Genomic DNA, 27,823 nt, shown 5'->3' with positions numbered 1-27,823 from the left:
AGCCCCAAATCTTAATTTTAATGGTAATTATTTGTATTACAAAAATACTTTGCTTATATTGTAGTAAAGTTGTTGTTTTTCTCAAATTAGGGGCCAAATACAGTAATAATAGCCAACTTAGTGTTCCTGAGCCATTAGGGTTATAACCAGCAGTGCTGGAATGGGGGCATGTGATATTGAGTTCTGGACTCCAGGCTCACACATGCTGGATAAGTGTTCTACCATTTGAATCACCTCCTTGGCCCTAAAAAGTATTCTTAAAAACCATAATTTTCTCCTTAAGTCAGTCAACTTAGAATGACTTGATAGAACATGTAGATAAATTTTAAAGTGTTATCGTGTTATGCCTGCAGAAGTACTTGGTTATCTGCCTTCATGTTGTGCCTTATTGATTGGAGTAATCAATAAATTAGTCTTAAGCTAATGGGATGTAAATTTTGGATTATATGCAATATTTTTTTAAAAATAGTTAAATTCGTATTAACTATTTCTTTTAGAGCCCAGCGACTTGACTCTGAAAATATACAGAGCTGAATCATATGCTGGTCTCCAAGACTTTAAAGCAGCCATAGAAGATTTGAATGCAGTTCTCTTTCAACTGCCAAATTGGCCTGAGGTAAGTATTGTTCAACATTTGCATATATTTTAATATTTAAACTGTAGGGAACATGTATTCAGTTATGGGTAAGAATTTGAGCAGAATAGATTGCATTACTCTTAAAATATATTGAGTTCTAGAAATCCTACGGTCAGTGTTTTGAGCAGATGAACATCATGAGACAGTTTCTTAAGTAACTATTTGTTATATAACTAAATAAGAACTTGGATTCAAGGGACAGAAACAAAAGTATTATACAGAGTCTCCTTGAAGAGATAAGTGTGGCCACATTATGAAGATGAACCCAAACTGGACATAAATGGAGGAGATCTGTTAAAGAGGAGATATCTTGAGGACTGGGAAATTGATGTGCACTGGAATAGGAGACAGATGAGTAGACTGCTTTAATTCAGGAGATAAGGGCATAGGAGATTGCCTAATCTTTAGTTTTTAAGGAAGACTAGAGGCCTGTATATATCCTACATTTCTGAATTTCCTTTTTAATCAAATTACCAAGGTAAACCAATCTTCCGTACATGTTCTTTAGACAAGAAGCTATTTTTATATAACTTTTTCAGCCATTTAAAGTGATTTCTTTGGGAACGTTATACTAAGACTTTTAACATTATTTTGAAAGATGGCAGGGATGTAGCTCAAGTACATGTCTCATGAGCAAGGCCTTGGGCTCTACGCCAACTATGCATTTTCTCTTCCAAGCACCTCTGAGTGATGAATTTGGCTTATGTAATAACAGTAGAAATAAAAATAAATTTAAAATTATTACTAAGGAAAATCATATATTTTTTATGATGACATGACTAGTTAACTCTGGATCAGTTTTATTTTATTCTGTTTTGCGGTGTGTGTGGTACCATGATTACATCCAGGGTCTCAAACATATAAGGCAATTGCTGTACTGCTGAATTATACCCCTGAACTATACATACAAGACAAATTTGTTTTAGGAATAACAGGGAGAGTTGGGGAGGGGTCCTAGGTACTCTGGTGGAGAGAAGTGGGCTTTCTGGTGAATGTGGAGTAGGCATGATGTGTGCATGAAAAGTATGACTAACAGTGTTGTAAATCCTAGCACTTCAATAAAAATAGATAAAAGAGGGGAAAGAGAAGGGGGAAAATGGTTCATATAGATAATTTTAAAACTGTTTTAAATAAGGAAAGCCCCTTTGGGGCCAGAGAGGTAGCACAGTAGTAGGGCTTTTGCCTGCATGTGGCCAACCCACAAGGGATCAGGTTTGACTCCTGGCATTCCATGGTCCACCAGTCTGCCAGAGGTAATTTCCGAGTGCAGAGCCAGGATTAGCCCCTGAGCACCACTGGGTGTGGCCCAAAAACAAATCAATTAATCAATCAATAAATAAATTTTAAAAAAAATAGCCCCTCTGGATTTACTGTCATGATATAATTAGAAATGTTCTGAAGTGATCTTGGGATCTCAGGAACCCCTTAAGTACTCCTGGGGGGGGGGTGTGCCTTTAAGGTATTAGAGTTCAGACTTACCAGGAATTGAAAGTGAGCATTTCTGAGTTGACCATTTATTTCTTATGTATTGATTTTTTAAAAATTCTATCAATAATAGTTGTGTGTATGTACTTGTTTATTGAAGGTCTACTTCAGGAAAGGAAAAGTACTTCATGAGGCTGGCTTCTTAGGTGATGCCTTACAACTGTTTCTTCAGTGCTTAGCCCTTGATGAAGATTTTGCACCTGCAAAGCTAGAAGTAGAAAAGGTCAGTCTTTACTCTTCTGGGTAAAGAGCCACTTACAATTCTCATGGGTGTGTTATTTATTTAGTAAACTTACTTTCCCTTTATTGTAATAAAAAATAAAGTTTACCATAATAACTTAAGGAAGTCCAGATGTATCTTTAAATATGTTAATTAGGAAGTTAAATAATATAAGAATTTCAGATAGCAGGTACTCAAGCATGTTCTAAAGCCACACTTTACTGCTACCTGAGAGAGGACCAGAGAGGGCCCCAAAGCACCAAGCAGCTGTACCGTGGAGCCTGACTATACCCAAATGTCAGAAGTCAGCGCTGTGGTTTCCCAAAGTACAATGACTGCTAATGTGGCACAAGATAATCTGCTTCTGTCAATAGAGCCTCCCCAAGATGTCACTAATAGTCACGCAGACACTGAGAGTAAAGTAAAAAAGATGTCTTTCCCTGTTTACAAAATGAACCATGGTAAAGCAATACAGAATCCCAACACTATTGTTAATGAGTGAAGATTATGATTCTGAGTATTCAATCTGTAACAGCCACTTACACAGTCTCTTTGAAAAGGACACCTACATAATCTCTTTGAAAAGGACTTCAGAGTGGAAATGCATAGGATGCTTAATGAGCTGAAAGAAACAATAGAATAGACTGTTAGTATAGACAATAAGATATGAGAGTGGGAATGAGAGAACTACAAGTAGAAATTAAAAACTTGGTAAGTAAAAGGAAAAATTCACTGGGATACCACACCAGTGAATAATAGCTGCTGAGAACAGAATTAGTGAACTCCAAGATACGGTGCATAAACCTACAGACAACAACAAAAAAGAAAACAAAAACAAAAACAAAAAACACCCTCAATAAATGAAGACTGACAAGAAAATTTTGGATCAGGATAGTGGAAGTCCAGGAAGACAACCCTGATTAAGAAGTAACAGAGAGGGGCCGGGAAGGTGGCGCTAGAGGTAAGGTGTCTGCCTTACAAGCGCTAGCATAGGACGGACAGAGGTTCGATCCCCCGGCGTCCCATATGGGCCCCCAAGCCAGGGGCGATTTCTGAGCACATAGCCAGGAGTAACCCCTGAGCGTCAAACGGGTGTGGCCCAAAAACCAAAAAAAAAAAAAAAAAGAAGAAGAAGTAACAGAGAAATCATTACTGAGAGGTTCCCAGAACCGGAAAGATCAAGGAAGCCTACAGGCTATCAGCTAAAAGAGATCCAAATAAAAATACTCCAAGACACATCCTCATCAGAATGATAAAAATCGTAGAGATCGAATACTGAAAGCAGCAAGACCAAAGAAGGAAATTATATAAATAGAAGAATTCTTAAGTTTTACAGCAGGTTTACCAAACTGCTAGTAATTTTACAAAATTCTCCAGATCTGAAGACAAAGGTGAAATATAGTTTTAAAAAAAGGGAACTCGGGCCTGGAGAGATAGCACAGTGGCATTTGCCTTGCAAGCAGCCGATCCAGGACCAAAGGTGGTTGGTTCGAATCCCCGTGTCCCATATGGTCCCCCGTGCCTGCCAGGAGAGGAGTTATTTTTGAGCAGACAGCCATGAGTAACCCCTGAGCACCGCCGGGTGTGGCCCAAAAACCAAAAAAAAAAAAAAAAAAGGGAACTCAATAAAATGAATGCTGCACCAAGAATACTTTATCGAGCAGAATATATTCAGATTTGATGGAATAAAACTTAACTTCATGAATAAATAGTGGCTCAAGAACTTCATAGACTCAGAGTCATCTTTACAAGAACTTAAAGGCTACTTTAAGCTAAGATGAATCCCCCACAAACATGCCAAACTCCTACAGAAAGATGGCTCAAAACTCCCATGACTGTAATCTCTCTCATTGTCAGTAGGCTAAATACACCAATTAAAAGACACTAAGTGGCAGGATGAATTAAACCCAATATTTTGTTGTCTGCAAGAAACACATGTGTTGTATGTTTGTGTGTTTGCTTGTTTATTTTGGGCCACACCCAGTGACACTCATGTTACTCCTGGCTATGTGCTCAGAAATTGCTCTTGGCTTGGAAAACCATATGGGATACTGGGGGAGCAAAACGCGGTCCATCCTAGGTTAGCGCTTGCAAAGCAGATGCCCTAATGCTTGCACCACCACTCCAGCCCCTTCTATTGTTTGTTTGGTTTTGGTTTTTTTTGAAACACATATATATATTTAAAGCAAACACAGACTCAAAGGAAGACAATTCTTCAAAAGCAATTCACTTAAAAAGACCAGAGTGGCCATACTATTATCAAACAACATAGACTTAAGGCTCAAAAATATCATGAGATAGCTAGGGTTATTTCTTAATGATTAATGGATATTCATATTAGGAAGAACTCATAGTCCTAAACATGTATGCACCTAATGAGGGATTAATAAAATACTTTAACTTTTTAATTGCTAATAGATATGAAGAAATATATTAATAGCAATAAAATAATAGTTGGAAACTTTAACACTGCTCTGTTACCTCCTGATAGATCAAATAGACTCAAGCAAGCTCAGTATGTAAATGCTTTAGAGGAAGAAATGTCAGAGAGGGGTTTTGTATGTGTGTGTGTTTGTAACAGCTTTTTGCTCATAGTGCACAGGGAACATTGTCCAACTTAGACCACATGGACACAAAGTAAACCCATTAGCTTAAGGATAGAAATTGTATCAGCTCTATTCTCAGATCACAAAGCTCTAAAAACAAGGAAGTTAATTATAAATAGGAACGGATAATTAACTCCAAAACACTTCAAATTAAACAACTCACTACTGAACAACTGGTGGATCTAAGAGAAAATGAGAAGAAAATGAGAAGATTCCTAGAAATAAATGCGAATGAGGACACATCCTACTAGAACTTGTGGGATACAACTAGACCAGTGTTAGAGAAAAGTTCATAGCTATGCAAGCATTTATCAGGAAGGAAGGACTGCTAATAAATAAATTGGCTACACAACTTAAACTATAAAATGACCAACAAAAGGATTCCAAAGCAGGCAGGATGAAGGAAACAATAAAACAAAGCAGAAATTAACAAAATGGAAATCCAATAAAATAACCTAAAGAGCAATGAAATCAAGAGCCATCAGTTCTTTGAAAAAAAATAAACAAATAAAAAGATTACCCCAGTAAACAAAATAAAAAATGAAAGGGGGATGTCACAGCAGATACTACAGAAATTCAAAGGATCATCAAAGATTACTTTGAGAATCTTTATGCCATGAAATGAGAACCTAGAAGAAATGGATGCATTTTGGAACTCCTATACCTTTCCAAGGCTGAGCCAAGAAAATACAGAATACCCGAATTATCATTTTTGAAGAAATTAAAATGGTAATCAAAAGTCTTTCATAAAACAAAAGCGCAAGCCCAGATGGATTCACTAATGAATTTTTTCAAGACCTACTGCCAATACTTTTTAGGTTCTTCCAGAAAACTGAAGAAACGTAAACTTGCCCAGTGTTTTTGAAGCAAATATTTCTCTAATACCAAAAGCAGACAGAAACATCACAAAAAAAAAATTACAGATTGATATCCCTGATGAATGATGCAATGATCCTTAACAAAATACTAGCAAATAGAATCTAACAATTCATCCAAAAAAATAAAAATCAGAAGGCACACTGTTGGAATGTCAATTGGTTCAATCATTTTGGAAAATAATTAAACTTACAATATAAAACTTAATAGTAAAAACTTAAACTAGGAATTGAGCTTTCATTTGACCTACCAACTCCACTTTATAGTCTGAGGGCCCAAAAACAAAACCAAGAAGACATTTGCAACCCTGTGTTTCTTGTATCACTGTCCACAATTGCCAACATTTGGAATCAACCCAAGTGCCCAAGAATAAATGACTGACTGGATAAAGAAATGACAGTACATCCATGCAATGGAATATTACTCAATGATAAGATAGTTATGCAATTTATTGCTCCATGGAGGGACCTGGAGCGCATCATGCTGAGTGAAGTTAGTCAGAAGAAGATAAACTGACGCAAAATTATCTCTTTCATATGCAGGAGATCAAGAAACATAATGTGGAATAAGTGCCCAAGTGGAAACAAAATATTTGAGAACTGGTATCTGTAGGATATAGCCTACTTTTGGGGGCTGGGGATAAAACAGGAAGTGGGCACCAACTATGATGGAGGGACCAGTTCAACCTGGAGGAGGTGATTGGGCTTAAAGCAGACCTGTGGGTGAGGCAAAGTGTGTGTGGGGGCAATAGTAGGCCTTGATAGAGGGAAATGGAGATTGGTGAAGGGATCAGGGCTGAAACAATGTATACCCGAAACCTAATTCTGAATAACTTTGTAATTTTGTACTGACTTCGGGGAAAAAATAAAAGGAACATGAGTCTATAAGTCAAATTTAGTAGTGATTTAGAAATTTGTTTTTCAGGTTCACATACTTAGTGTCTTGTCTTATTACAAATCAGAACAAGTCTTTCATAGACTTAAAAGTGTTATTTGTACTAAATTAAATTTAGATGTTCCCAAATAGTCTGTTTGATCTAAGACAGATTAATCATTTTTAATCAACCATTGTTGTCCTGATGTTTCTGTTTAGGAATATTTTACTGACTTACTTCTGCCTTTTGGTTGAAGTCAAAACTTTGCTTGCTATTATTGATTACTATAATAATTTCCTAGTCAAATTGCTTTTATACTTTGCCTTGTTTTTCTGAGTACTTCATATATCACTTACTCCAGATGTTCTATGATATGGGGTGGTAATTAGTTTAACTAAGAGAAAGGGAGTTCTCTGATCAAATAACTCTGGAAAACATTGCAGAAGGGACCTTTTAGAAAATGATAGTTGGAAATGATCATTCTGGGTGTAGAGAGGAGGGAAAGTAATATATGTATCAGTCAGAGTATTGCAAACTATGGTGCCCAAAAGGGAAAAGGGTCTGGGGAAGGGAGAGAAGAAAAGTTTCTGCCATAGAAGCAGGCAGGGGGTGGTGGTGGGGTTGTGGTGGGTGGTGGGAAGCATGTACTGGAGAAGGGATGGATTTTGGAACATTGTATGACTGAAAAATAACTATCCACAACTTTGTAACTGAATATCTTGAAGTGATTCGGTTTTAAAAAGTGTTTTCAGAACATTTTTTCTATGCTAGTGAAACAATAACATATAGTCATAAAATGATTATTTTTATGGTTTAATGCAGGAGTTGAGCATGGAAGATGTGTCTTCATCACATCCCTGGCTGCACCCAACTTTTGTTATACTTACAAAACAATGGGAAAGATTAGAGTATTTCAAGTATTTTCATCTACATTTATGTAGAGATAGATAGATAGATAGATAGATAGATAGATAGATAGATAGATAGATAGATAGATACACTCTAGTATACTTGCAATATCCAGACATTATGTTGTCTGAATATCTTCAACACATGTGTTATTACTTTTTTGATATTTCTTAAGATTTTTTGGGGGGGAGGTTTAGGGCACATGTGGTGATGCTAAAGGCTTATACCTGGCTCTGAGCTCAGAGATCACTCCTGGCAAGTTTGTAGGACCATATGAGATACAAGGGACTGAACCCTGGTTATTCACATACAAGTAAGGCAAGTTCCTTACCTGCTCTATTACTGCTCTGACCCCACTGCAGGAGAATCTTAATGTACCCTGATGTATGAGAACCTTGAACTTTCCCCTTCTTTGTATGTGTATTTGTGTGTGTGTGTGTGTGTGTGTGTGTGTGTGTGTGTGTGTGCGTGCGCATACATGCATATATGCTTGCAAGTATCCAAGTGTGCTCAGGGAATCCAAGTGTGCTCAGGGAATTCTGGGTCCCATTCTTGGTGGTAAACAGTCAAATGAACCAGATGGTCCTTTGCTTGGACTGGCCATGTGGTGTCAGGCTCAGCTGAACTGGGGAACACAAAGGGACTGACACACTCTGTATTACTTGAGGTTCTCCAGGGCTGCACCTTGTAATGGGGATAGGGGAGTCATGTGCAGTAGGGACTGAACTTGAGTCTCTGTATGCAAAGCATTCACTCAGATTTCTCTTAGCATTCCTAATATCTTATGAATTCAACTAATAATTGGCATTTCCTCTGTGAGGTATGTCTGCATGTATATCCTAGCCTATTAATTTAACCAAAAAAATTTGCTATTGTTTTTTTTTTGAGTTTTCTCTATTAGTGTTTTTATTTCCCTTGTGCTATTATAGTGCATTAAGATCATACTGTAGCATTTTTCTTGCTACTAGATAATCTTATTTCTGCAAATATTTGTTGATTAGAAAGGTGAGGTAAATGCAGAACAACTTATGATTTGAGATACTTGCTTCCCCCCAATTTGCCCATTTTAAGTTAATAAAATGATCATTCTAGACAAGAACTGGGTGTTGAAGGAAGATAAAGGGAATAAAGTGATATGTATGATACTCTTGCAGTAAAGATTGTAAACCACAGTGCCTGAATGGAAAAAAAGGAGGGAAAGTGGGCATAGGAATGAGAGGGATAAAGGGCTTACAGTGGAAATGGAGATGGGATAGAAAGTGTCTGGGCACCAGGAGTAAAACAGGACAATGGTAGTGGGAAAAGTGCACTGTTGAAGCGTTAGTGTTGGAACATTACATGACTGAAAGACAGAAAATCATGAACAACTTGACAACTGTACCTCATAGTGATTCAATATATAATGGCACCTAATGCATGGATTTTGTAGTTCTCAGAAATTATACATCCTTGTAACTGCCCCTAATCAGATATTTCTAGTGTATTCAACAAGAGTTCCCTTCCCATCTTCATAGTAAATACCTATCCATTGGCAATTGCTGTATAGATTTCTGTCATAGAGCACTGTTGCCTAGTCTGGAAACTTATAAATAAGAGATCGTATGTGTTAATTTAAATCTGGTTGGTGGGGTTTTTTCCCTTAGATATATAGCTCCCTATATTAAAAAGTATTTTTTCTTTACTGTAACTAATTATTTTCAATTATATTGTTTTGTAGTATTTACAGTTGATAGTAATTTTAATTTGCAATGTTTCTAGTTTACTGCTATGAATATTCTTTAGAATTCATTTTGTATATATTACCTTTTTGAGTGCACTGGGTATGTATCAAAATAGGAAGACATATATATGTTACTTTTTTTTTTTTTTTGGTTTTTGGGTAACATCTGGCAGTGCTCAGGCTCTGAGCTCAGCAAGTCCCTGGCAGGCATGAGGGACCATATGAGATGCCTGAATTTGAACCAATGTCCATTTGATTTCCTTTCACTTTATCTAGCTGGCTACTTCTTTTTATCTTAACTTACTATTCTGTTTGAGAGTTTTCTATATATTCTTGATAGTAAGTAGCATTCAGAAATTTGGAAATTTCAGCTGCCTCCCAACTTCCAACCTGCTTGCCTTTATATGTGTGCAGGTGCGTGTGCACGTGCGCACGTGTGTGGTGTGTGTGTGTGTGTGTCTGTGTGTGTGTGTGTAGCCACTTAGTGCTCGCAGATGGGTTGCCCGTGCAGGCTAAACTATTCAGTGTAAGGAGAAATGCAGTGTGTCAGTGAATAAAAATTTAGAGATTCGAACTTAGAATTTCATATGAACACTAAGTACAACTATTCATATTTGCATTGAAGCAAACTATTTTTGTTAAGATAGGAATCATTATCAAAGGTACAAATTCTCTTTTTCATAAGATCTAGTCTTTTTATGATCATTTATATTAAAAACTCACCCTCTACCATGGCTACAAATTTGCAGGCCTCTAAAGTCAGACCTGTCTTTTGAATAATTTTTCTAAAGAGAATCATTACATAGAGGCATATAGTTTAGCAAGGCTCTTTAATTAACTTGTCAGTTCTGCCTATTACATCTCTTAATTACTGCATTATTTTGTACAAATAATGTCTGATATATACATTTTCTAAACATTTTTAAATGTTAGATATGGAAAAATTATTTCTTCTTAGGGGGCATACTCATTGGTGATTAGGACTTTCTCCTAGTTCTATGCTCAGGGATCTCTGTTTATGGGGCTTAGGGGAACATATAGGGTACTAGGAAGGAATGAATCCAGGTTGGCTGCATGTAAGGCAAATAGCCTACCTGCTGTACTGTATCTCTCCAGATCTCAGATAAGTTGTTCTTAACCAAATAATGTTTTATACATTATTTTTATTTATTTTACAGATTCTATGTGATTTATTATCACCAGAAAACGTAAAAGAAGACTTGAAGGACTCTTCTTGGAGTTCATTATCGTGCATTAAAAACAAGCCTTTTGGCTTTTCTTCAGTAATGGATGAGTCTAACTCACCAACTGAACTTCGCCCTGAGCAGGTAAGGGGTAAGGAAAGTTTAGTGTATCTGTTTCTTTAGAAGATAAGAGTTTTCTAGTCTTAAATTAGGATCTCTGAAGTACTTTCACTATGTCAAGTCTTAATTGGATTTTTTTTCTGTAACTTTATTTTATACTAAAACTGTTCATGTAAAATATTTATTCATTAAAATTTTAAGATACCCGAGTGTCAAATTTTTGGGGGCTATACCCCATGGTACTTGGGTTACTCTTGGCCCCCAGTATTAGAAAATTTTTAGTCTCGTGGAAATGTAGAACATTTTATTTATTTTAGTTTCCTTTTATTAGGAGCAACTATATTAGGCTAATTGCTTAAACCTCATTACAACATAAATCAATTTTATAGGTCGGGTTATATAAATGCTGTCCAAAGTCATTTACTAGCTAGGATTTTAATATTAAAAGTTGATGATGTTAAATGAACAATAAAAGGAACATTAATAAGTCATTGAAATCTCATTTCAGTTTGGTTCTTGTTGAGAGCAATGAAAAGTAGTTAAGAAATACACTCTTGTGTTATTGTACTTTTGTAGAATGAAGAAATACTAGAGGTCACACCAGAGTCTGTAAAAGGAAGCTTAAACCGTGCTCTGTCAGCACAGGCTATAAATTCAACAGAAATGCCTGCCAGAGAGGATTGTTTAAAAAGAGTGTCCTCAGAACCTTTGCTCTCTGTTCAAGAAAAAGGTACTCTGCTGAAAAGAAAGTTGTCTCTTGTTGAACAGGATGTGATTGTGAATGAAGATGGAAGAAATAAGCTAAAAAAACAAGGAGGTAAAATTTTCACTTTATCTACTTAAATTACATTGATATATACAGAATGGCCTTCATGATGTTTTTTCTAAAGAAGGAAACCTTGTTTGTTTGTTTTAATAGAAACTCCCAATGAAGTTTGTACGTTTTCATTATCTGGTGGTGATATCCCTGAAGAATTAATAGATGTGTCAGATTTTGAGTGTTCTCTTTGCATGAGGTAAGAATATGTAGTTTTATGAAAGAAATATTTTCTAATAATGTAATTAAGCTGAAGAATATATTAAGATATTAGATATGTACAGTAATAGAATATTACTGTACTGTGAAAAAATAAAAAAATACAAGTTTTATTCCTAGGTTTATTTTTTATAACTTGGGTAAATAATTTCATCTTTGAAATTAATTTTTTTTCTTAGAAAGTTTGGTTTAGTATTTGTATAGTTGATGTGATATTTTTTTTTAAGAATCAAGTGATTTAGTTATAAAAGGTATCTGGGAATTTTAAAAAAACTATGAACATAACCTGTAATATTATTAGAACACATATGCATCATTTTAAATTTGGATGTGGATTTCTTATGGTTTGTTTTACATTTATTGTAAGTACCTCTGTTGGTTCAACTAATATTTATATTCTCATAAAGAATTCTAAGTATGTATTGTATGCATATGACTTTTTTATTTATCTTAACTATGAAATTCTATTAAAGTGACATAGGCTAAAGATTCCATTATGTAAAGTTATACAGTTAAAATTCTAAGAGGTATGACAGAATATTTTCTATTTACATAAATTGTGGTCGAGTCGGAGAAAGTGTAAGAAGAACTAGCATGCCTAGTGCTGGTCACACAAGACTGCAAGTACTAGCTATGTCTCCTAGCAAATTCCTTTCTACTAGCCTAGACCATTTTCAAGTATCCATAATAATTCTAGGAAACTCAGAAAAATCATGTTTCAGGAAATAGAGTACAAATCAAATTTTATCATGTTATTACATATTATAATAACCTTATTTTTTAATTTAACTATAATTTTTATTGTATATTTTTTCCTTGGTGCTTTGTTATACCTGGTAGAGCTCAGGACTTTTTCTTGATTCCTGCACTCCTGTTAGTGCTGGGAATCATGTCGTGATGCTGGGGATCAAACCTGGCTTGACTGCCAGTTAGGCAAGCACGATACCCACTGGGCTATTTCTTTCTCATTTTACTCTTAAGTTGTGCTTTCTAAATGAATTTGATATAGTAGGACTTTTATGCACTTATTAAAAAAAGCAAATTTTAAATGAGGATAAAATAAGAGTAGATATGTTAGAAACTATTCATGATAAATTTTATTTTTGGGGCAAAGTATTTAAAAAATGGTATGTTGTTTCATTTTTTGCATATTTTTTAACCTTTTGGTTTTACAGCCACATCCAGTGGTGCTCAGGTATTACTTCTTTCTCTGCAGTCAGTGGCATTCTCGGTAGGCTTAGGGCACCATACGGGATGGCAGGAATTAAACCTGGTTGATTACGTGCAAGGAAAACACCTCACTGTGCTATTGCTCTGGCCCCAATTATATCCACGTCTTATTTTAGACTATTCTGAGAGAGAGTACTTCAGTGGTGAGTTATTACAGTATCTGCAGTTCCAGGCTATAGGGTACCTCTATTGATAAAGAACATTCAAATGTTCAGGTGCTGCAGGAATCTTGCGGCTCAGCATCTCTAGTGGGGATGAATTCCTTCACTAAGGAAAGTGGGTACATGAACGGATGAATATGAAATATGAAATAATGAGACCACACAAAATACATTGTATGGGGACCCGCATCTGCTATAGACGTGAGACAATTTTACTCTCCATGCTAAGATATCTAAAGGGTAAAGAGACAGTTATATCATGAAAGGAATACCCACATTTGTTTCTTTCAAAATCAGGAACTATCAGTGTACATTGTTTGATTTTAAAACAAATAAACATGGCTTTAGGTGGTTTGTAATCTTAGAATAGAATAGGTTTCAGTTAGAAGCCAGAGGATAAAAGGAAGGCTAATTTCTTACATATCAAAGTAGTCCTGGCCCTATATGTCATTACTGATGTAAATTAAGGGATAGCAGAAATCCTGGTTTTCTTCCTAATAACAAATATCTATAACCTGAGGGAATAGTTTTCTAGCTAGGGGCTAAGACCCACTTCCTATGGTCTGGTTATAGAAAGAGGTAAAACTTATGAAAGGGGAACAGAATTATACCTAGTAAATAGCCTAATTCTACACTGGCCAAACCTGTTTGTTAGCTGGTATTCAAAGTGACAGGGAAAGTCCCTAAGGCAAAGTCATCCTGCTGTGGTGCTCAAAGACTAGGAGAGAAGACATTGTCTTGAAGATGCTATGTTTTGACTTGGCCTTTAGAAGTAAATAGGTTGACAGAAAGAGACCAAGCCAGTCTTATTTGGTGTGGAAATTTCTCTGGGAAAAGGAATTTGATAGAGGCCATAATTTCGGCTGTAATTTTTACAAAGGAGAGATAGCCAAATAATGACCAAAAATGTAATGCCAAGCATCTCTTTGGAAATTCCTCAACCATCCACGCAGAGGAAAAAGGCATCCACAGCAGGCCTTTTGAGGAACCCCGTAGAGGTTATTTCAGTTCTCCCCACCAGGAAAATCTGAGGATACATCTAGTGGGTTGAGCTCCCCTAAAAGTTTATGTATGCCGTGGCATTCAGAAGCGTAATTGATCAATGGTCCTCAATACACATATTTTATTTATTCCCATTTTGTTTCTTCACTCCTAAATAAGATATATGCAGTGTGCATAGAAATTTGTTCATAATTTTTGTTTTTACTATAATCTGGCCCTCCAACAGTCTGAAGGACAGTGAACTGCCCCCTGTTTAAAAAGTTTGAGGACCCCTGTATGGCCCCTTCCCTCTCCTATTCATGGTACCTGCCTCTTTCTCCTGGAATAGAGATTATTATTATGGTTACATGATTAGTTTTTTTAGTTTGTTTCTAATGGATAGTTCAGTGAGGAAACTAACGTTTATTTTGTTTGAATTTAGGTTGTTTTTTGAGCCAGTAACAACCCCTTGTGGACATTCATTCTGTAAGAACTGTCTTGAACGTTGTTTAGACCATACACCATATTGTCCCCTCTGCAAAGAAAGCCTAAAAGAGGTAAACATTCGTATATTGTTCTGCTTATTGGCCTTATGTTTGACAGCATAGCTTGATTTCTATTTAGCTGTATAAATAAGTGATCACCATAGTCAATATGAAGTACTTCCTATGTGTTAAGTGACCAGAAGAGTAATCAGTATTGAAGAAAAACACTTCCTGGAGAGAACTAGAGATTAGGTGTCCTGTATTTAATTTTTTTTTAACAAACAGGTGTTAGGTGGAACCTGATCAGGAATAATTTCAATTTTCATAGATTTGCAAAACCCAACGACTTTATCTCCTACTTTAATGGGCCAGATTTTAGGCCTGTTGCATCTATTCTTGCCCCTCTTACATCTAGAGCTATATTCAATCAAATTTCCTGCATTGGACATATTATAAATATTTGTTTTCTTAAATTGGTATCCATTAATCACATGTGGCCATTGAGCACTTGAAATGTGGCTAGTATGACTGAGAAACTCTAATTTTCATTCATATTAGTGTTACTTTAAATGGCAGTAAGGGTAATATGACTAATATAGGACAGCAAAGCTTTCGAACTGGGAAAGTGGAAAGAAGAGAAAAGTCATTGTTACTCATTCCTCTTCCCATTTAACAGGTCAGTGCTGACTACCTGTGAGGGAAATAACCTAGATTGAAGCGAATATCTCACCTCACTTTTGGATGATGAACCTCTCCAGGGTTTGCCTTCCATGAGAAGGCAACACTTCTGTTCTGAGCCCCAGCCACAGGGGAGTGTTAGTCAAGGAAAGAGATTCTGTCTAGGGTGGCTGACTGACCCCGCTTGAAGAAAAAGTTATCCCAAATATGAATGAAAAATTACAAAACACTTTACTGTTAATCAATCTATAGAAAGCTCAACTCTATGTTTTTCCTATGTAGAAAACTCATCTCTGCTCATAATCTAATAGTATATAAGGACAATTACCATTTGGCATGGGTCTTACCTATAGCTAATAAGTTAATACACTAATCAGTATTAAATGTTCACAGATCCTGGAGATAAGTGATATTCTCGTTCTTCAAGTATTTGTTACATTTTCTACAAATGAGTGTTTTCAAAGTTCTCTTTTTCTTTTAGTCCAGTGTTGTTAGATATAGTAGTTTATTTTTATAATTTTCAAATTAACAATTAGATATATTGCTCTAAATTTAAAGATGCTTCACCTTAAAAATATCTGAAGTTTGAAGGTAAAAAGTATATAATTTAAAAAGAACGATATCCTGGATTCTGACTCTGAATATACCTTGTAATACATACTTGGTAAATCCTAAATAAATACATTAAAATAAAATTGATAACAAAGTTTCACACTTGTCATTTTATTTTGCTCATTTTTCATTTGAATCTTGTAAAGCTACGATTTTTTTTACATAGCAACAATAATAGTCCAATGATTTAACATTTTCCTATTGTTGGGTATGTAAGCTGTTTTGTTCTCTCTCTCTTTTAATATACCATACTTTACATCTTTGACTACTAGTATAAATTCCTGGGAGGTGAATTACTGAATGAAAAGCCATGTTTTTACAAGGCTATTAAACTAGTTGCTATATTCCTTATTGCCCCCGAAATGTTGTATAGACTAGATTCTTACTAGTAATGAGAAAATGTAATTTCCCAAATTGAACATATGAATATTAACTTTAAGACATCATTATTAACTTCATAGAAAATGGTAATAAAAATTGCTTTTTAATGTCTATAATGTAATTTGATTACTTTTAGAATAAACTCTACATCTATCTATGTATTAGCTACCGTTATCCAATCTCAAGCCCAATAATTTTCAGTTTGTTTCCCTAACCAGCAGCATATTATGTATTGCCTAGGAACTATACACAAATTTTCATACCCTACTCCAGATCCCTAAGTTAGAAACTTTGGGGTAGGACTCAGCAGTCTGCTTTTTTTCATATCCTGAGGCATATTAAAGGTAAAGAGCAGAGCTATAATCCATTTTCCAGCCTATTTTGCATTTCCTGCTCTTTTCTTCATTGCATAGTGACAAAACCCTTGTTATCATTAGATTTCAGATTAAGTGATGGCTCCTCTTTATTTTATCCTGTGATTGTCTCCCAAGAGTTGTTTTCCTCATTACTTTTTAATTAAGTAAATACATATGGAACATTTTTCTTTGTTCAAAGTTCTGTAGACACTAACCTATCCCCTGGGCTGTGCTGCGTTAAATTTTAGTATCAGAGATATAATACATCCCTGACTGTGTGGCACAGTGCAGGCTATGGTAAATGCCTTGCATATAGTAAAGCCAGTCAAGAATGGAGTTCTTAGGAGGCAGAAGTATATTTAAGGGAGGCTTTATGAAAAAGTTGTCACAGGCCTTGAAACACAAGCTTTTTAAGATCTTGGAAGATGAGAAGGTGAGAGACAGAGGAAGGAAGGAAGAAAGAAGGGAGGGAAGAAGAGTGTAACATGTGGAATAGAGGATAACATACAATTGCACAAAGATAGCAGTTTTTTTTTTCAGAGTATTAACTTTATCACATGTGTCATTTTAGGTGGAGTTAGGTAGTGGGTCATTCATATAGAAAAATCAGCCACTTAAAAAAGCTCTGACTGATGGAAGGCTAGAGGGACAATTACCTGGAGCCTCTGCCACTGAAATTGGTAACCAAAGAAATAGTTAAACTTTTTGTTTGCTTTTGGGTCACACTTAATGGTCCTCAGGGCTAAATCCTAGCTTTGTATTCAAAGATCACTTCTGGTAGGGCTCGGGGATCGAACCTGGGTCGGCTGCGTGCAAGACAACTAACTGCCTTACCTGTTGTATTATGATTGCACAAGCCCCAGTTAAACTTTTTTTCAATAAGGTAAATACATTGTTTTATTTATAGCTTACCTTAATTTTATTTCTTAGCTAAGATTCTAGTTTGAGGCACCTTTGAACAGTCAAAAAGAAATTGATCTTTGTAATATGGGAAATAGCAGGGCAGGGCTGACTGCTGCTATAAAGGGTTTGTGATACTAGCTGTACCTGAGTCTTCTCTACAGTATTGATTCAAGTTACAGCCATGGATTTTTAATGCTCTTGAGCAAAGCATCAGACAGGTTGAATTGTGAAGCATCATCTGTTGTGATACTCCCCCTTCCACAACACACTTTAGTTTACTTGATTTAGAATGGGTTGCATAAATGTCACTTCATATATCAGTTAAACTGTTTTTGCCTGTTTTATACTGTAGGAAAAAACTACTGGAATGTAAAATAATACTGTTTTTTAGTATTTAGCAGATAGGAGGTACTGTGTCACACAGCTGTTGGAAGAATTAATAGTGAAGTATCTGCCTGATGAGCTGTCTGAGAGAAAAAAAATATATGATGAAGAAACTGCTGAACTCTCACAGTAAGTTTCTTCTCATAAAAATGAACATAATCAAATTATAAATCCCTTTAAATAGTAAGGGAGAAAACCTCATAGCAAGCTGGATCTTGTTTTTAGTTCAACTAGTCAAAGCCTTAATTTAAACAAATATTGGTCAGCTTCTGTTTTCAACACGTTTTTGAAAGTTCATTGGGGCCAGGGTTGTGGCCCAGAGTTAAATGACATGCCTAGCTTGTGTGACTTCCTGGGTTCGATCTCCCAACACAACCACCGAGAAAAAAGGATCATGTAGTCACTTGAGGTGTTCTATTGGGAGTTATTGATCACCTATTTGTAGTGAAGCAGAATTTGAGTTGGTGGAAGAATTTCCTACAGTGACCTCAGGCACATTTGGAGCCAGCAAGATGGTGTTTGAGTGCTGGAGCAGCAACTTCAGGTGTTATAAGAAGTAGTGAGGATAGAGGGCATGGGGTGGGGTCTGCAAGGGACTGAGACCTGAAATCTAAGGCTAAATTTTGGACTTCAAGGGCTAGACTTTCAGTTAAGGAGGAAAATAGACTGGTAGTAGTATTGAATTCATTTCCGGAATGAAAAACCTGGAGGGAATCTTGGGTTTAAGCAGCACAGACTTTTAGGCAGTTGGGACTAGGGAGTAGATTGGATCGATTTTTGTTCTGTATATATTTGTTTTTTTGTGTGTTTTTTCTTCTTCCTTTCTTTTCCCTTTTGTCTCTTTCCCTTCTCACCTGTCACTTTAGTCTCTTCCATTTTCTTTTGTAGGTTTTTTATTTCTTTAATTTGTGTTCTTTCACTTCCTTTTAACTGTATATACACAAAACCACAAAATTGTAATTTTTCAAAATTTAAATGGAAATATTTTCTGTTGATCATTTTCTAAGAAAAAAATGAACTGTGCTTGCAGACTTTTCTTTTTCAATATGTGTTCATGACATCACTGAGCCAGTGGCCTTTAAGAGAAGAAACTTTGGCAATACTTTTGTTATAGAAATTATTAATTTGATCCACTGTCTTGATATTTTTAGTATAGAAAATATTCTTAGGTGTGAGGATTATAAATCTGATTAATACTGAGGAAAACAATATAAGAAAGCCACAGACCCATTTTGAAATCTTTATGCCATAAGAATTATGTCCCTCCCTTCCTACACCACTCACAGATAGAAGTGGGACAGTTGGAGTATTAATGTGAGGGGAGTTGAGTTCTGCTGTGTTCCAAACGGATGTATGTTTCTTTCTTTCTTTTCTTTCTTTCTTTCTTTCTTTCTTTCTTTCTTTCTTTCTTTCTTTCTTTCTTTCTTTCTTTCTTTCTTTCTTTCTTTCTTTCTTTCTTTCTTTCTTTCTTTCTTTCTTTCTCTCTCTCTCTCTCTCTTTCTTTCTTTCTTTCTCTCTTTCTTTCTTTCTTTTTCTCTCTTTCTTTATTTCTTTCTTTCTCTCTTTCTCTCTCTCTTTCTTTCTTCTTTCTTTCTTTCTTTCTTTCTTTCTCTCTCTCTCTCTCTCTCTTTCTTTCTTTCTTTCTTTCTTTCTTTCTTTTCTTTCTTTCTCTCTCTTTCTCTTTCTCTCTCTTTCTCTTTCTCTCTTTCTCTCTTTCTCTCTTTCTTTCTTTCTTTCTTTCTTTCTTTCTTTCTTTCTTTCTTTCTTTCTTTTCTTTCTTTCTTTCTTTCTTTCTTTCTTTCTTTCTTTCTTTCTTTCTTTCTTTCTTTCTTTCTTTCTTTCTTTCTTTCTTTCTTTCTTTCTTTCTTTCTTCATAGTTTCTGTAGTACGGCAGGAGGTAGAACATTTTCCTTGCATGTGGTCAAACCTGGGTTTGACTCCCAACATCCCATATTGGTTTCCTGAGCATTCCCGGGACTGAGCACAGAGCCAGGAATAAGTCCTGAGAACAGCCAGAAGTGCCCCCGCCCCCCCCCCCCAAATCCCATACTAGCCAAACAAAAAAATAACAGTTTTTCTTTGCTTTTCTTTATATGTGCTCAATATAGAATCATAACTCATAATGTAATTGTACTTTTAAAAGAGATCTCATACCTCTAAATACTTTTAAACATTTCAGTATTACTTTTATATAGGTAATTCATGTTTTTTTTTTTGGGGGGGGGGGAACTAGCCTAGGGCAGACCGAAGTTCAATTCCCCGGCGTCCCATATGGTCCCCCAAGCCAGGATCGATTTCTAAGCATATAGCCAGGAGTAACCCCTGAGCGTCACCGGGTGTGGCCCAAAAACCAAAAAAAAAAAAAAAAAAAAGTAAGGGGAATATGATGGAAAGATGCTATTCCCTTTAATTCAAAGTGGATCACCATTATCTTATATCATAATTCATTTCACCAATACTCTTTGCTTCAAGTTTCACTACTACTGTTTACATTGACTATCTAGAAGATGTTAAGATATTAATATACCCAGTGATGCCAGTGGTTACTCCTGGCTATGCACTCAGAAATCGTTCCTGGCTTGGGGGACCATATGGGACATCAGGTGATCAAACCACGGTCCGTCCTAGGTCAGCCGCGTGCAAGGCAAATGCCCTACCACTGAGCCACTGCTCTGGCCTCTGCCATTTACATTCTTAAAGCATTTGCTGTTATTTCTAAAAGTGCTTGTTGATGGAAAGGCTATGAATTGTTAAAAAGTTTTTGACGCACATAGCCCAATTTTTTGGCCACTTCCCACCCGGCCTTGCACTGCATTTTCTTTTTTCCCTTGTCCAAAATGGGCATTGCATTTGTCCTTATTTCCTGCCAGCAAATTTGGCAATAAATAATTGTTGGATCATTTTAATGGGAATGTATCATTTATCTGAGAAAATGTTATCTCATAAAATTTTCTGTAGTGTTTAAAAATGTTTAATGCCAAGAATTTTCAATAATTTGCTTTTTATCTATTGTGGTAGATCATTTTAAAAATTGTTCGAATGACTATTGATGAAATGTATTAACTATCATAAATACCTTTAATGGATTTTAATATAAAAGAGGTAACCATCGCCTTTTGGTTTATATACTTGGCTTTATGAAAATTTGGTTTCTCATACATAACTCCCTCAAAAAATAAGAGGATCACAATATAGTTTTAGTATTTGCATCAATGTGACATGAATAAAGGAAGTGCTAATTCTTATTTTTTCAAGAATAAAAATCATCTTAGAGCTAATTTGTTTTTGTTTATGTTAATTTCATGTTAATTTAGCAAACAACAAACATACCTCAATTTTGCTGTATCTTCTGTTATATAATAATAAAACCTTTTATTTCTTCAGCTTGACCAAGAATGTTCCAATATTTGTTTGCACTATGGCCTACCCCACTGTGCCTTGTCCTCTTCATGTATTTGAGCCAAGATATAGATTGATGATTCGAAGAAGTATACAAACTGGAACTAAGCAATTTGGAATGTGTGTCAGTGATACACAAAATAGGTAGGATTTTGTGTGCCTAAATATTCTGTATTTATATTGGATTCACTTTTTTTTTTTTTTTTTTTTTGGTTTTTGGTTTTTGGGCCAGACCTGGTGGTGCTCAGGGGTTACTCTTGACTCTCTGCTCAAGGGACCATGTGGGATGCTGGGAATCCAGCCCGGGTCATCTGCATGCAAGACAAATGCGCTACCTGCTGTGCTATTGTTCTAGTCCCTGGAATTTACTTTTAATGTGGTTCAACTTGCATACATGTTACTTGAACTTTGATACTAATCAGAATTTTTCCTTTAGTTTTGCAGATTATGGTTGTATGTTACAAATTAGAAATGTACATTTCTTACCTGATGGAAGATCTGTGGTTGATACAGTTGGAGGAAAGCGATTTAGAGTTTTACAGAGAGGAATGAAAGATGGATATTGCACTGCGGATATTGAATATCTGGAAGATGTTAAGGTACTAATACATATTCTTTCCCAGCACACATTGGTATGATTTGACCCATGCATCATACAGGCATACAAAATGTTATATATGTCTTCATATTAGAGAACCTCATTAAGAGGTTCAGAAATGAGTTCTAAGTTACCTTTTAAAAATCTTGCTCTTACTAACTATGAATTCCAAGAGAACTTGGGATTCTTCGTTTATACAGGTTCAACAATCAGCACAGTGCCAAGGATGGATGATTATGTCTGCACATTTGTGCATGTATGGATTCATAATCGGTGAGAACTTAGCAGTGGCAGTTAACTGAGTAGGCTTTTCATTACATTAAAATTAAAAAATATCCAACCTTTTAAGAATTTATTAATTTATAATAAGTAAATTAAATTTTGATGCAAAGGAAACACATCATGTCCTTTACGAATTATGCTATATAGTAATATGTGCCAAAGACAACCATAAAGATAAAATAGATATAGTTGGTTGTTATGTTCAAAATCTGTGAATCAGATATGTAAAGCACTGTGAGGTCTGCTGGTGATAGACTGGTGATATCCTTCCTGAGGAGGATTTTATAATAACCTTAGACATTGTTAAAATGGTGCTTTTCCAGTTTCCTGTACCTAATTTATAATCTGCAATCATTTTATGTACCAAAAAAAAAGCTATAAATATCAAATTAAAGGTGATTTATTTTGGGAAGACACAATAAAAACAGGTTTTTACACTATCACTTCTTTAGGGATCTAATTAGGACTTTTATTTTAAATAGTATATTATCGGCATTAAGTATTTCTGTAAAGCTTAGCTCATTCAATTTTCACAACTCCAGGAAATAGGAGATGTGGGAAGTAGGTTCCGATATGTTAATTAAACTTATGTAAAGTTCTTTCCTATAGGTAGTAAGATTGAAATGATTGCATCAGCATTCTGATTCCAAGTTCTATCCTTTATTATTATATTATATTGCATTCATGCCAATTAACTTGATTAGCCTGACTAAATAATTGCCTGCCCTGTCTCACTCTAAAGACTATAGGAATAATATTTTTTCTTTCTTTTTTGGAATAATATTTTTAAATAATCTCTATTGTGACCAAAGTGAATTACAAATCTTTCATAGTAACAGTAATGTTTAAGGTACATGGTGACAATAAATCAGGGCCATGCCCACCACCAGTGTTGTCCTCCCTCCACCTCTATTCCCAGCATGCGTCCCATATCTCCCTCTCTTAGCCCCCTTCTCTGGTCTGCTAATGTTAACTGCTCCTCTCTGTGTATAGCTTGTTGTTGATCGGGTATCAATTCTGTTGTCATTAACTTTGGGTTTGATGTTTTGAGTCTGGTCAATTTTTATTTCCACTCAAAAGTTCATACGACTCTTTGGTCTGGATACCCTTCATTTTTCCCACCTCAATTCATGAGGCAGAACAAAATGATTCATGTTATATGGTTCTGTTGGAAAACTACAACAATATTTTTTATATATACTATGCCTGAAGTGTCCTGGGTGTTGAAATTTTCATTTGATATAAGCTAAGCCAATTTCAATTTTGTTTCAAATTCATATATTAGTTTTTTTTTACAGTCTTCAGAATAAATAGATGTATATATTACTAGATATAAACATGACAACAGAGTAGCATTGTTAAAGCATTATGGGGATGGAGTTTAGGAAACTGACACCTTTGTCTTGTGGTCTTCAAAATGTCTGGTAACTTTTCTCATTTTAGTGGATTCATCTGTATAATTACTCCATTTTATAAATGCTTTCTTGTTATTTTTATTTATAATATCAGACTTAGTTTCTCTTAGCATAGTATATTTTTATGGCTTACTAAAAATTTAAATCTATATTATTATTACAGTGACATTCCTTAAAAGAAGTTTGCTTTCAGAATTTCTATGTAATTTTTTTTGCCAGTTCCTTTATCCAACCCAGATTCTTAAAATATTTATCATTCTTTGTGTACAAAAAGCCCATGGTTTAACTTGTTGAATTTTGTCTGAGGTCACAGCAGTATGTTTTAACATAATTTTAATAAAATACAACTATTTCCTGTTCATATTAAATCTAATATGTGATATCTGGAGGCTGAATCTTATATAGTCATTCTCAAACTGAAATGACTATTTCCATCATATGTCTCCCCTATCCTTTTTTAAAAACTTATTATTATGGTAAACTATAAAAAAGGTAAAATGTACAGTTGAGTGGCATTAATTGCATTAATACTGTGCTCCCAAAAGTACATTTCAAGACTTTTTCTTAAGAGCTTTAAAAGTGTATATATTTTAGAATGCTTCCAAGAGTTCCTTCATTGTCTTTAATATTAGCCTTGAAGCATGTTGGTAAGTTAATATATATGAAATGGAGTCCCTCTAATTGGAAGACTGATATTTGAATTCTGTAGTGTCTCTTTGCTAATATGGCAAGGTCAGATAGTCAGTCCCTATTGTCTCTAATCTGTCCTGTGTGAAGGAGAAGCAGATGATAATATGTAGCCTAAGAATAATAACTTCCTGTTTAACCACTGAAAAAGGCAGTGCCTATTTTATGTTATGGTGGGCTTTTTTGTTTGTTTCTTCCCATTTTGATAGAGTTGGTATAGACAGAAAAGTTAGAAATCTTACTTAGTATTGCATTTCATTTCTAGGTTGAAGATGAAGATGAAATAAAGAATCTCAGACAGCTTCATGATATGGTATACTCTCAAGCCTGCAGCTGGTTTCAAAATTTACGAGACAGATTTCGAAGCCAAATCCTTCAGCATTTTGGATCAATGCCCGAGAGGGAAGAAAACCTCCAGGTATAATGACTGATATTGTTTTCTTGTGTTTCATTTATTTATCTTTTGGATTTTGGGCCACACCGGTGATGCTCAGGGGTTATTTCTGGCTATGCGCTCAGAAATCGCCCCTGGCTTGGGGGACCATATGGGATGCCAGGGGATCCAACTGTGGTTCGTCCTGGATTCGAGTACAAGGCAAACACCCTACTGCTGCACCATCACTCCTGCCCCATCTGATACTGTTTTTAAGTCTCCATTTTTGTCTGAATTCAAATTAGTAAATTGTTCATTTTTGGTTTCACATTTTGATAAGGTTTTGTGGGGTTTTGTTTTTTTTTTTTTTTGACCTTTCATCTTTAGAATCCTGGTTATATTCTCTATAGCAGTGGTATCCACCATGTTTTATAGAAGCAGGTGATAAAAGTAGGTAACAGCTGAGACCCAAGAGGAGTGAGTGCCAGAGAAGGAAAGATCTTTAACTGGGGATTTTCTACAAGGAAAGGCATGCATTGAAAAACAGAATATGGTTCAATTCAATAAATTGTCTGTGCAACAGGTATGCCTTGAAACCTGTCTACTGTTGCTGTGACTATTTGGTCAGTGTGAAGTGTAGTATTCTGTATGTTTTTAAAATGTGGTTTCTCACCTATCCTTTTATCCCCAACTTCTCGACTCCTCATGAAATTATTTTGCAGTCTTTCTCATTTTGAACTGAATAAAATGTTCATCAGTTACATAATAAAGGGATTGCTGTAAGGCATACAAATATTGAGAGGTAATAGATGTTACTGTAATGGACAAGTTGAGAAACTCTGTGTTAGGGCACTATGGTTGGTGCAGAGGAAAGATTTGGTTCTATAGGAGTCAGATCTGGATTTGTATCATGACTTTACCTCATATAAGCTGAGAGATCTTGAACAATTGACATTATTCTGATCTTCAGTTTTCCTATTCACAAGAGCACAATAATAAGAAAGCTTTTATATAATCGTTGAAAGAATTTGAGCTAGATATTGACAAAGCAAAGAGTACCTTGTTCTTGTCTTATTATAGTTGTTAGCTAAAGTATTTGTTTTGTTAATACTATGCTATGTTGACTCTTTGTAGGCAACCCCTAATGGACCTGCCTGGTGTTGGTGGCTCCTGGCAGTTCTTCCTGTAGATCCCCGGTATCAACTCTCAGTTTTGTCAATGAAGTCTTTGAAAGAACGCTTGACAAAGATACAGCATATACTGACCTATTTCTCTAGAGACCAATCTAAGTAACTAACTTGGATCTTCCTCTAAAGTTTCTCTAATCTGGCTGTGTTAATGGCCAGATTGTCCGCTGCCTTTGCACATCCAGTGCTGGTTTGAGAAATGTAACAGAACTGGTTTTTGTTTTTTTTTTCTCCTTCAACCTCCTGAATCATGTGGTTCTGCAAATGAATACCTTCAACTAGGATTTAGACCACTAAGAACTTGCACAGAAAAACACGCACTGAATGTGTGTTAAACCTCTACATTGTGATAATGTTGCACTATGTACCGTATTCTAAAATGAAATGACAACTCTGTGTATGTATGGAGTGTTTCTGAATGTGTGTCTATGAGTGAGAGAATGTGTGTGTGTGTGTGTTTGTGTGTGTGTGTGTGTGTGTGTGTGTGTGAGAACATTTTCTCTGGCTTTAACATAAAAGAAAAAAAAGCCATAGAGAGCAGAACTTGCCTGAGGGTTATTTATTGCCCAAGTTTACAACAGTAGTGTTCAAGTTTTTGCAAATTGAATTTGCCTCAAATTTAATCTCTCCTAATGCTTTTATTTGCACAAGTATGTAAACTATGGTATTGAGTATCACTCTGCGTTGGAATACTGCTCTTGCGAAACTGTCTTGACCATTGACTATGACACAGTTTCTTATTTATGTAAATACTTGCATCCCAGTGGCTAACAGGCATTGGATGCAGACCCTAGAGCCAGTTTTCAGGAACAATTGCAAACCTGACATGGTACTGTGCATCTATTCATAAAACACTTAAAACTGTGAAAATATGGTTTACATTCAATTGTACATAAAGGTAAATGGAAAACTCAATTCAGTACCAGTTAGTTTGTACATTTAAGGGGGCTTTTCACATTAACTGCCCATCTATGTAATGTATAGTTTAACATGGTGTATTGTTAAAAACAATTACTAGTATAATCCCATTAAGGATCTGGAGAGAGAGAAGCAGCTTAATGTAGAACGAAGCTTTTAAAGTATGTTTTAATTTTAAATTCTGGTCTTGGTGCAAATGTTAGTTATGCCTTATTCATACCACAATTAGATCACCATGCTGTGACATGGTTTATATTCATGCTGCCCTAGATACTTTTGTAATTATTTGTTGCAAACTTGTGACTGTCCTTATTAACTTTCTTTTATGTAATTTGTAAAAGTTTCTTAAAATTTTTGCTTTTGCTTATTTAATTTTGAATAAAAGCTAAATTCATAAAATTTTTTCTTTAAATTTCAGGTACTGTTAGAAAGAGGTCAGTGCAGGAATTATTATAGTACATCAAGTAAAAATCACTTAAATTCCATTTTCTGTTTTATGACCTGAGACAGCCACTGTAATTTTTAAATATTGTTTGGGATGATGCTTTGACCAAACAACAATGTCTGAAGGAAGATTTGGTCTTAGAATTATTCTTTAAATATTACTTTTCAACTTCTTAAAAAGTGGTGATTCCTCAGGAGCAAGAGAGATGGCACAGGGATGATAGTGCCTGCGTTGCATGCAGCCGACCCTTGCTTGAACTCTGTGGCCCTGGTGTCTGTGAACATTGCAGGGATGGCCAGGTAATCCCTGGCACTGCGTCCTTGAACCCTTGCATTGAATTGTAGGCAGTTAGCCAGAACACAGTGAGCACTTCTGGGACCTTCACATCTCCTCCTGTAATCCATGATCTTTAATGATAAAGATAAAATTTTTATATATTGTTACCTGTTTGAAATAACTCCTGGTTAAATACTTAAACATTTCAACCTCTAATTTTCCACTCAAATTTTTCAAAGATGAAGTCATCTTTGAATATTGAATTTAAAAAAACGTTAGAGATACATACCTTGGGGACTACCCTTTTCACCCACACTTTTGCTAATTGAGAACTTGTTCCTTGGTCTGGCAGAAAAGATCATCTAAAGAATGGGCTCTTCTCCACAAGAAATATCAGCACTTTTT

General features: G+C 35.5%; 1 protein-coding gene across 1 annotated transcript in view; it reads left to right on the top strand.

Annotated features, from left to right (window-relative positions):
• Nucleotides 1-27,094, top strand: part of LONRF1 (LON peptidase N-terminal domain and ring finger 1) — a 38,586-nt gene extending 11,492 nt beyond the window's left edge. The window contains exons 2-12 of the mRNA XM_049772430.1: nucleotides 498-616; nucleotides 2,223-2,345; nucleotides 10,506-10,655; nucleotides 11,208-11,448; nucleotides 11,551-11,647; nucleotides 14,482-14,596; nucleotides 17,846-17,967; nucleotides 21,223-21,381; nucleotides 21,674-21,836; nucleotides 24,485-24,637; nucleotides 25,727-27,094. Of these exons, the coding sequence (XP_049628387.1) occupies nucleotides 498-616; nucleotides 2,223-2,345; nucleotides 10,506-10,655; nucleotides 11,208-11,448; nucleotides 11,551-11,647; nucleotides 14,482-14,596; nucleotides 17,846-17,967; nucleotides 21,223-21,381; nucleotides 21,674-21,836; nucleotides 24,485-24,637; nucleotides 25,727-25,885 (1,601 nt within the window). The 3' untranslated portion in view covers nucleotides 25,886-27,094. The remainder of the gene's footprint in view (nucleotides 1-497; nucleotides 617-2,222; nucleotides 2,346-10,505; nucleotides 10,656-11,207; nucleotides 11,449-11,550; nucleotides 11,648-14,481; nucleotides 14,597-17,845; nucleotides 17,968-21,222; nucleotides 21,382-21,673; nucleotides 21,837-24,484; nucleotides 24,638-25,726) is intronic.
• Nucleotides 27,095-27,823: the final 729 nt, after the last annotated feature.

This window comes from Suncus etruscus, chromosome 4 (genome assembly GCF_024139225.1).
Source record: "Suncus etruscus isolate mSunEtr1 chromosome 4, mSunEtr1.pri.cur, whole genome shotgun sequence".
Lineage (NCBI taxonomy): Eukaryota > Metazoa > Chordata > Mammalia > Eulipotyphla > Soricidae > Suncus > Suncus etruscus.
This window is presented reverse-complemented; position numbering and strand designations above follow the sequence as displayed.